Genomic DNA, 10,357 nt, shown 5'->3' with positions numbered 1-10,357 from the left:
TTAGTCTATTAAAAACAATGGTAAATTGTGAAACAAAGGATAAATGAACCTATGTTATTAATGTATTAAACATACTGGAAACAATTTTATTACATTACATGCTACATTAATAGTTCAGCAATAACAGTTTGAATTTCTGACTCAAGGTAAGATGTAATTAACAAGTTTTTCAAATGGTAATAAAAAAATATGAAAGAAAGGCAACAAATCATTATTTATCATAAAATATATTTATTTGTTACTTACAACTAAGTAAATAGGCGTAGTGAGTAAGTGCATGAAAAATAAAAAAAAAATAATAATCTAGAATTATAAAAAAATGGCTAAATTATGTTTATATTGAGAATGGAAATTTCAAAAAAAATCTGGATGGATTATTTAGACAATAACTATGGAAAATTATATAATCATAATTATTGATTATGGTTTTAGTTACATCACTGTTTAAGTTTATTTTTATTTACTTTAAAACTATGGTTTGTTAAAATACATGAAAATAAAATGTAAGGAATCGTGAATAATATATAGTACTAATGTATATTACTTATTATCCGTAGTATAGTGAATACCTTAGAAAGTAATATGGTGGATGGGTGAGAATAACATAGTTTGGTACCCATAACCCATTTGTAAATAATATGAGAGTATTGAATATTAAAATACAACAGTTGCTATAAGCCGACCCTGCTGATACAAGCTGTAATAGTGATAAATATTATTACAATTTAATATTTGTCATTTAAATTTTTTTTTGTAGTTCAGCACTACTGCTTATTACTAATTAGTAGCTAAATAATATTAAGTATGTCTAAAATAACAGGCAATATATTTTTTTTTAGTTGTAAAATTAACAAGATTTTTTTTAATAATAATGTAGACTAGTTATAATTGTAGTATAGGTATTTTATTTATTACATGATATATAATTTGATAAATGCATTGGTTTTACAAAATTAATTAGAAAGTTCTTTTTAAATAAAACATATTCTTAGACAAAATGAAAGTACTTTAACAAACATAAAACACAAAATGAAGATCAATATTTTTGCTTATTGGATTAAAAAAAATGATTAAATTTTTGTATTAATTAACACCAACTAAATTTTTTTTATTCCAAAATTTTCTGAAGTTAAATTAAAAACTATAAAATAGTATTAACTCTTTTCAAAAAATTGCAAGAATATCTATTTTAACATTAATAAGTATGCTGAGAATAATTATTAAAATATTGAAAATGAATAATTATTATTATACAAAATATAAATATATAACATATATTAAGAAAAAATGTATTCCCTTAAATCTTTTGTCAATTTTAAATGAATATATGAGTATATTTTTTTGATACAAATCAAGAAAATAGTCCAATACAAGCAACAATAATTATATAATATATACACAGGCATTTTTGGAAAAAATAATCAGAATTAAATAAGTTTTTAATTATTTTTGTTAGAAATGTAACGGGCAAGACTAAATAGCGTACAAAATAACATAATAAATTAATTGTACAAAAATATTTAATCAAGGTATCAAAAGTAAATAATCTTTAAATTTGGTTATTGATTTTAGTTTTGGAATCTTGAAACAAATATATTTGTTCTACCCACAATTGAAGCAGTTATATTTTGATTAAAAGAAAATCTCTAAATGGGTCTTATACTTCAAGCATTGAACCCTTTACCCTCATTAACCTTTCTGAGTGTAAAATTACTTTTGATAAATATCATTTGATGTATTTGATGCACATTTTGATAAACAATATTGTTGAATCTTTATTTTAAAATAAAATACTATTGGATATATATTTTTTTAAATACAATAACAAATTAAGTACAAAAATGTTCGCTCAATGTTTATAATTATGTTCGATATACTTTCTTTATAGTTTCATTTAATTGTTAGTGACACTAGAATTAAATTAGGTAATTACTAATGGGATTAGATAATAAATGCTAAGATTATGTCTGTTCAACTTAACATTTTTATAAAATTATTTAAAGACAAATTCAAAAATTCAATTTATTTTATTTTCATTAACTCTAATAATCAAAAAACTAACTGCAGTTATTATATAACATAAATATACATTTATATTATCTATGTATTTAATGTAGAATTAGTATTATAATTACTCTTTTTTATATTGATTATTGACAATTATGATTTAAGAAATTATTGTTTCTCAGTGAGCCATGATAAACATAACTATAATCTATGAAATAAATCAAAATCTCTTAGCATTAGTTTATTAGCGATAAAATTTAATTTTTTTTTAAAGAGATCTTATATGATGTGTTACAATATAGGTTATAGCCAATAATAAAATTTGCATACTAATTTAGATTTATTTTGTAGGTCATATGGTAATGGGTATAGCCTGTGGGTTGTTAGTCAAGTATCATACTAAAAACCAAAAGTTATTTCAAGATTTTACTTGTTGTTCAAGTCTAAATATGTAAATTGTATATCAAGAGAGAAAATAAAAAAAATTAATTCTGTGCTCTAATGTTATTTATTAAATACACATCGAGAAAGAGCTAAAAAAAAACAATAATATATGGTAATAAAATATCAAATCAAAATGTAAGTATAATGATACCTTAAAGATTAATTATAGTTATTGTGGCATAAAGAAATAAGAAAATGGTTTTATTGAGTAGTTTGGGTAGAGTTAAAATTGTTTGAAATTTTGTGATGAAAATAATTTTTTTTTATATTTTGTCTATACACAAAATTTAATATAGTTAAAATAGGATTACAATAGAATATAATACACACATAAGAATGAGCCCAGCCTTCTAATGCAAAATAATTTAAATTCAATCAAACTTAAAAATAATTTAAATATAATCGGAACACAAAAAAAAATCTCATAAAATTTAAAAGTTTATTCAATTTTACTATTATGCTGTATCCGTGAGCTCAGAATCATCATCAATATCACCATCTGCTGGTATATTTGGTGAGTGAACGTTGGATAGTAAATCCCTCATAGCATCTAACAAAGAGTTGACACTCTGACGTAAATCACTTCTCATTTCTTCAATTTGCTCACCAACCATTGTTATTACAGGTCTTGCGACAGCTTCAGCCTCAGCTGCTAACTCTTCGTCAACATTACTGAAATTTAAAATAATACAATTGTTTTTATAAAATGTACAATATACATAAAGTTGATTAATCACCTTTCATCAGAAAGGGCTTGAAACACAGGATTTAATGAACGGAAAAATGTAGAAAAAAGAGAATGATTTTCCACAGCTGCTCTACTGAGACTATCGTTTGTAGTTCTGGAATTGTAAAATGATGTTCCGTCTGGTGGTGGAAATGGGTCCATAATGAGAATTGGATTTGTTACCGCCTGAGAACAAAACATAAATTAGAGAAACATTAAACAAAAATAATGATTATGTTGAGTTAATTGTTTTATTAATATTGCTAAAAAAAAAAGTCTATAATTAAAAACTAAAAATTATAATATTATTGCTATGTTTTATTCTTTGTTTTATTAGATTTTTGTAAGTATAATACATAATATTACTAGGTTTACTGTAAAAGGAAAAAGTTTTATAAAATGTATTTAGCTTATAGGTTTCTATTGTTTTTAATTTTCAAACATAATATTATTTTAAATATTAAAAACATAAGAAATATTTTAATTTAATTTCCAAGACAAGTTTTAACTTCATATTAATATAAATAATAATGAATGTAATTACATTAAAACATGAAACAGTGAAAATGATTTTATCTTTAAAAATGTATTAATGATGAAGTTTATGCAAGTTAAATTAAACTTTAATTTTGAACTAGATTATGAGAAGATATAATTAAGGTCTATAGTATGTATACAATCAAATATTTTTAAGTATTTCGTAATGAATTATTTAAAATTAAAAAAAAAAAAACAAGAATCTTACATAAAAAAAAAAAATTTAAACTAGATTATTTCTGTGGCTCGTTTGGTTTTGTCTTGTCTAGTCATTGAACTTTAAATATTATTATTATTCTAAAATTACCTCAGCCGGTGGTGCAATTGTGTCACTCATATCTGACAATAACAAATGTCGGTGTATGTTCAATGGTGGTTTGGCACTGTACAAAGTTGTTCGTAAGATTTCCATGTTTTTCACTAATGGGTCCTTAGCATCTACTCTATCAAGTACAATTTGCACATTGCGCTCAAGCCATGGTAACAGCTGAACTTCTTTCCATATATGATAACTCCTCGTTATATACATGGATATTAAGTAAGACAATGATTTCGGTTGACTATAAAATCATATTTTTATATATTAATGTATGATAAATTCTGTTATACACACTGTATATAATGTAATATGTAAACCTACGTGTCTGTAGCATATGTAGTGAAGAATGAATGTGCATTGACTCGTTTGTCAGCCTGGATGGAACACTTTTCTAACAGAGGTATTAGAACGCCAGGAAACATCATTAATGCTTCTTGTAATAATGTATGAGCAGTTTCAACATCACCTTTTTGCCATTTAGCAACCGCAAGAGAAAACTTGATATTAGGAAGCTGTGTTAGATTTCTTGCGGAATCAAAAGCATTCACAAAATGAATGAACCATGTATATTCGGACGAGCGTAAAGCGTAAAAATCAATACATAGAACTACAGCAAGAGGATCATCCATTGGAGATAGGGATAAAAGAAGTTTGCAGAATTCCAAAGCTGTACGATAACAGGCTCTAAGTCCAACAAATGTTAAATGTCTGTATAAAGTCAGGAACAGTGCTCTAAAATCAACAATAATAAATAAATACAATTATAATTATATTTATCTAACTTTAATATTAATACTAATTTAAACATAAATTAACATACTAATCCTAAATTTAAACTAACTGAATAATCATAATGCTCATCTACATTATTACTACTAATATTCATAAAATCCATATTAAAATTATATTTAGTTGGGCAAATGCTAATTCAATTCCGTTTAATTTAATTACATCGGTACTGGTTGTTTTGATTCTATTAATTGAATAATTCCATAAAATGTTTTTATCTTTATTTTATATTTCTACATATTTTACTTGATAAAATTAAGCAAAACTCACTGTACAAGTTAATTTTATTTTTTTTAAATAATCCAATAGTTTTCAATAAAATAAAAAAGTTGACCTGCTATTTTAATATAATAAGAGAAGACAAAGTTAAATTAAATTAGTAAAATACATTTGAAATTAAATTTATTGCAAAAATATAATACAGCTATCAAGTCTATTAGTTATATAATATATCAATCACTAATACAAATTTCACAACCCATCGATTAGTTTATTGCAATAATAAATTTAATACCATCAGGATCAAAATCCTGTAGCTCAGATTTATTGTTCTAGTAAATTAATCTTATGTTCTTTAAGGTTCAAATAACAACCTAAGTACAATAAAAATTGAAAATCATAAGCATAGGTCAACACTGTCGGCAAGGTAGTGATAAATTATAAATAATATGAAATAAGTATATCCATTTATATTTGAGCAGTCAACTACAGTAGTTAATGATTACTAGTCAATGTACTTGCATACCAAGGAATTATAATTCTTAAATTATTCTGTGAAAAATATTTTTTTCTAAATTATACATTAATGGTTACTTTTGTGCATATTTAACACTATTATTATTATTATTAATATTTATTATTACCTATACAACATTATAATCACGTATAACTTAAAAAAAATAATTACAAAATAGTCATTGATTGTATACTAATCTAACCATAACTACACTATCTTGTACACTCGGTACCATAAACTAACAAAAAAAATTATTTATCAAAATGGCCAGGTTTCATTAAAATCAAAACTTATAGATTGATATTTTTAATAATGTCAACAGAAATAAACCAATCCATGAAAGCCTTAATATACTAATGATAAACTTTTGTAAATTAATAAAATACCTATTTTCATGTAAACGGTAGTCTAAACGACATTTCCCATTTGACAAACTAAACATGGGATGGAATGAATTTTCCAATGAGTACAGTGCCTGTTCAGTGAGTTCAGCTGCGACTGGCAAGTCTTCACTAAGTCGTGCCCATTCTGTCATTTGTAAAAGTACGTCAACATGGTATGGATGGTTATTGATAATGTTCTAAAATTAAATTAAGTTATGTACAAGATCTTATAATATACCTTAAGAGGACGTAGTACCCGCATGTGTTGCTTCTGTCTTACACACGGTGACATACCAAATTTTAGTTCACCAATTTCAATATTGTGCTGTTAGTTTTGATATTAGAGTGAACTGACCTATTATAAAATTAAAAGGCAAGATTATTATCCAGGGCCCCACGTAGCCTTTTATTGATATTATTATTTTTAAGTTAGTTATGATCTTTTTGAAACTGTACATTTTAAATTGATCATAACTTACTTATACATTTTATAATAGGTCAGTTCACTTTAATATCAAAACTAACAGCACAATATTGATACTGGTTAACAAAAATTTGCTATGTTGCACGTGTGTAAGACAGAGACAACACATGCAGGTTCTACGTCCTCTTAAATCTAATTGAAACCAACCACCAGATTTCTAGATGCCATGTGAGCCACAGCTGTAAAGAGTTGCAACTGAACATGTTGATATTCTGTACTATTTTCAAAGGCAAAATACATAATACCATTTTTGCTTTCCAAATATTTCATTGTTGAACCTACAATGGATTGTTATTTTAATGTGATTTAAACAATTATGTTACTGAAATATGAATGTAGGTACCTGATTTTCCGACAGGTGGCCAATTGTCTTTAGGTGTAACTAACCATGTAGTTTTCAAATGATTTCTTCCTCTAAACTTGCGTTTGCTAAAAATTTAAATGATAATATTTACATAAAATGTTTGTTTTATTTTAATTCACTATTAGTTATCAGTAAGTAACTATAAAATTAGCAATTACACAATTAGATTGTACAACCAATCAAACTAGATTTATACTTCATTAATACTTTTTTGCAGAAAAACAAAATATGCTCATTCAAGTTTATTGTTATCTATATGGATTAAAACATTAAATTAAAATTAGTAATTTAATAACTATTCGATAATAGGGCAAAATAAAAAGTTTAGTAAGCAAAGTTTAGATCTTAACAAAATTGAAAATTGAAACGGAAATAACAATATTAATTATAATTTAAAAAATATTTAAGGTAGAAACTTTAAATATTGAAATTATTGGAATCCAATATCAGGTAGTTACTAATTATACTAACAATTAATTTATAGTTATATTTTATAACCTAAATTTTTTTAAATATAATCAATGAAATTACTCATTTTTACCTAAGCTCAGCTTGATGAACAACACGTCCAAACATTTTACGAAGTTCATTATTTGGGTTAAGATTACGATGCTGTACAGACAATATATTTTTGAAAAATATAGTGTCACGATTGTGCAACATATTCTGTGATGAAGTAGCTTCATCATCTTCATCTTCACCTTTGTCCGGTACTTCACCCAATATTTTATTCACTTCACGTACACTCCTTTCCACTTCGTCCTAAAAAGATGTTATTAAACTATACTTAATATTTTTGATAAATTTGTTATTTACTTACTTCAACATTATCTTCACTGCTACGAGTATGTGATGACAATACTTTACCCGACTTCTTTCTTTTTTTCTTCTTTTTCCTTCTAATGTTTTCTTTATCGTATGACATGTTTTCATCTTTCTTGTTTACGGAACCAGTAGTCTCATGGTCATCGTCTTCTTTCACTTCGGACTCAGACATAGAACCATTATTTAGCTATAAAGCAAAAGTCAACATGACAGTAATAATAATACTGTCTTTCAGTAAAGGTTTCTATTTAAATAAGACTTTCAAACTCACCAAATCATACATGTTTAAGTGCCGTTTTTTATTTACACCGCCAGAACTCGTTTCAGTATCATCGCTCGCATCGTCTTTAACAGGTGGCAGGTCACGATCGTCCTGTAGGCCCATTTTTCGCAACACTCTCGAAGACATTGTGAATTTTGTAGCTGACTGACACTTGAAAGATTATTTTCTCACATATTTCGCAGCGACATCAAAAAATGAAACGATTCTTTTTTGGAGATTCAGTGATTATAAGAATTTATGATAATACAAGTGATTATGCTATTATATAAATATTTTGGACATTTACGAAAACTGAAAACCGAGCAATAATAATAATAATTATTATTGAAAAACACCAACAGTCAGTCGTGGTAGACGTCACAATGATAATTTACTTAATTTGCATTCACACCACTACAATTTTACTGATTGGATTGAAATTTACTTTATCACTTATCACAATTCACAATATTATCTTAAATAACAGCTGAACAATTTGTTGGTTAGGGAATTACTCTTTAAGTAAATTCATATCAGTGTCGCCAGTGCCATGACTGATAAGTGATAACCCAATATAATCACTAATCAGTATGTTGAAAAATATACGCACGCTTTCACGGTTTTCGAACAAAGTGAAATTTTGTGGCTTTCGCTCGTGTACGAATTCGTATTGTGCCAATATGTCCAACGAACAGGAGAAGCCTCGAGAAAAGGCGCAGGAGAAGCCTTCCAAAGTCCAATTGAAGACGCCCAAGGGTACACGAGACTACGGCCCCGAACACACGGCCATACGGAATGATGTACTCGGACGGATCACAGAAGTGTTCAAGCGTCACGGCGCCGTCAACATCGACACACCGATATTTGAGCTCAAAGACGTGCTGACGGGTAAGTACGGCGAGGACTCAAAGCTCATCTACGATCTTGCCGATCAAGGTGGCGAATCGCTGTCGTTGCGCTACGACCTGACCGTGCCGTTTGCACGTTACCTGGCCATGAACAAAATCACCAACATCAAACGGTACCAAATTGCCAAGGTGTACAGGCGAGATAATCCGTCAATCACCAGGGGCCGTTACAGGGAATTTTACCAGTGTGATTACGACATAGCCGGCCAATACGATGAGATGATACCGGAAGCTGAATGCGTGTTTGTCGCCGCTGAAATATTGAAATCGTTAGATGCAGGCAAGTTCAAAGTGAAAGTTAATCACAGGCTACTGTTGGACGGTCTTTTTGAATCTTGTGGAGTACCGACAGAGAAGTTTAGGACAATTTGTTCTTCAGTAGACAAACTGGACAAATCACCGTGGGAAGAAGTTAAAAACGAAATGATTAACGAAAAAGGATTGGCCGAAGAAGTAGCCAACCAAATCGGAACATATGTGCAGATGAACGGAACTGATGAACTGGTCACAGCTCTGTTCAAAGACGAACTGCTTACTAAGTCTAAAATGGCAGTACAGGGACTTGAATCGATGAAACTGTTTTTCGAATACATTAAAGTTTTTGGAATTGAAGATCTTGTATCTTTTGATTTAAGTTTAGCTAGAGGTTTAGATTACTATACAGGAATAATTTATGAAGTAGTGTTATTAGATAAAGGCGAGTCTGTTGGCAGTGTTGCTGGCGGTGGCCGCTATGATAACCTTGTGGGTATGTTCCACCCGAAAAACAAAACCATACCATGTGTGGGCATATCTATTGGTGTTGAAAGGTTGTTCACTGTAATCGAAGCCAAACTCGCTAAAGAGAAACAAAAGGTGCGTACAACAGAAGTGCAAGTGTTTGTAGCTGCTGCTCAGAAAAACTTAGTTGAACACAGAATGACAGTGTGCAAAGACTTGTGGAATGCCGGTGTAAAAGCTGAACATTCGTATAAGAAAAACCCCAAATTGTTGGCTCAACTACAGCATTGTGAGGAGAATGAAATTCCATGGGCTGTCATAATCGGTGAAGAAGAAGTAGCTAAAGGTGTAGTTAAATTAAGAAATGTTATTACTAGGCAAGAGGATGAAGTTAAAAGGGAAGACCTCGTTGAAGAAGTATTCAAAAGATTAAATATTAAAAACTAATTATATACTATTTTTTTTAAAGTAAACTTTTTGGTATTAAGTATTTTTTTTTTTTATTAAGTGGTTTGTTGAGTGGTTTATTCCTAATAAAAATAAAAACAATCTATTTTTTATTATTTATCTTATTATTACATATTATGCTTGGTTTATAGCTATAATCCCAAGTTAATCATGCTGCATATTTAATAATCCCAAATTTTTCATGCTGTGTATTATTTAAATTGTAAACGTTCAAGCGTCATTACAACCAGAGTCGTTAACGCATACTATTGTCTATTATTAATGTTAAGTTACACACAAAATATTAATCTTTATGTTTACACTTAAACATATTTAAAAAGTGTCATTGCTCAAATTATTGGAGAATGAAGGTTTCCTTGAGTAAGGTGAAATCAAGAATTGTTC

At 28.0% G+C, this 10,357-nt stretch overlaps 2 protein-coding genes across 2 annotated transcripts; one reads left to right on the top strand and one right to left on the bottom strand.

The window, feature by feature from the left end:
* Positions 1-882: 882 nt before the first annotated feature.
* LOC132922005 (ribosome quality control complex subunit TCF25) lies at positions 883-8,316 on the bottom strand. Its single transcript, XM_060985302.1, has 10 exons — positions 7,887-8,316; positions 7,611-7,802; positions 7,332-7,552; positions 6,770-6,855; positions 6,574-6,704; positions 5,946-6,139; positions 4,356-4,766; positions 4,023-4,275; positions 3,189-3,364; positions 883-3,123 (listed from the first exon to the last, which is right to left on the bottom strand). The coding sequence occupies exons 1-10, from the start codon at positions 8,022-8,024 to the stop codon at positions 2,907-2,909; spliced, it is 2,019 nt and encodes a 672-aa protein (XP_060841285.1). The 5' UTR covers positions 8,025-8,316; the 3' UTR covers positions 883-2,906.
* Positions 8,317-8,450: 134 nt separating this feature from the next.
* Positions 8,451-10,065, top strand: LOC132922006 (histidine--tRNA ligase, cytoplasmic). The gene has a single exon (XM_060985303.1). It carries the CDS (start codon positions 8,468-8,470, stop codon positions 9,950-9,952), a length of 1,485 nt encoding a protein of 494 aa, XP_060841286.1. The 5' UTR covers positions 8,451-8,467; the 3' UTR covers positions 9,953-10,065.
* The last annotated feature ends 292 nt before the right edge of the window (positions 10,066-10,357 follow it).

This window comes from Rhopalosiphum padi, chromosome 2 (genome assembly GCF_020882245.1).
Source record: "Rhopalosiphum padi isolate XX-2018 chromosome 2, ASM2088224v1, whole genome shotgun sequence".
Taxonomy (NCBI): Eukaryota; Metazoa; Arthropoda; class Insecta; order Hemiptera; family Aphididae; genus Rhopalosiphum; species Rhopalosiphum padi.
Note: the sequence above shows the minus strand (reverse complement) of the source record. Positions and strands in the feature narration are given on the sequence as shown.

Bases quoted from the DNA above. Each gene is read 5' to 3' on its own strand.
- LOC132922005 (XM_060985302.1), bottom strand. From the start codon at position 8,024: ATGTCTTCGAGAGTGTTGCGAAAAATGGGCCTACAGGACGATCGTGAC. The intron at 6,705-6,769 runs GTACCTACATTC...AATCCATTGTAG, and splicing joins GCCACCTGTCGGAAAATCAG to GTTCAACAATGAAATATTTG. The intron at 4,276-4,355 runs GTAGGTTTACAT...ATGATTTTATAG, and splicing joins ACTACATATGCTACAGACAC to TCAACCGAAATCATTGTCTT.
- LOC132922006 (XM_060985303.1), top strand. From the start codon at position 8,468: ATGTTGAAAAATATACGCACGCTTTCACGGTTTTCGAACAAAGTGAAA.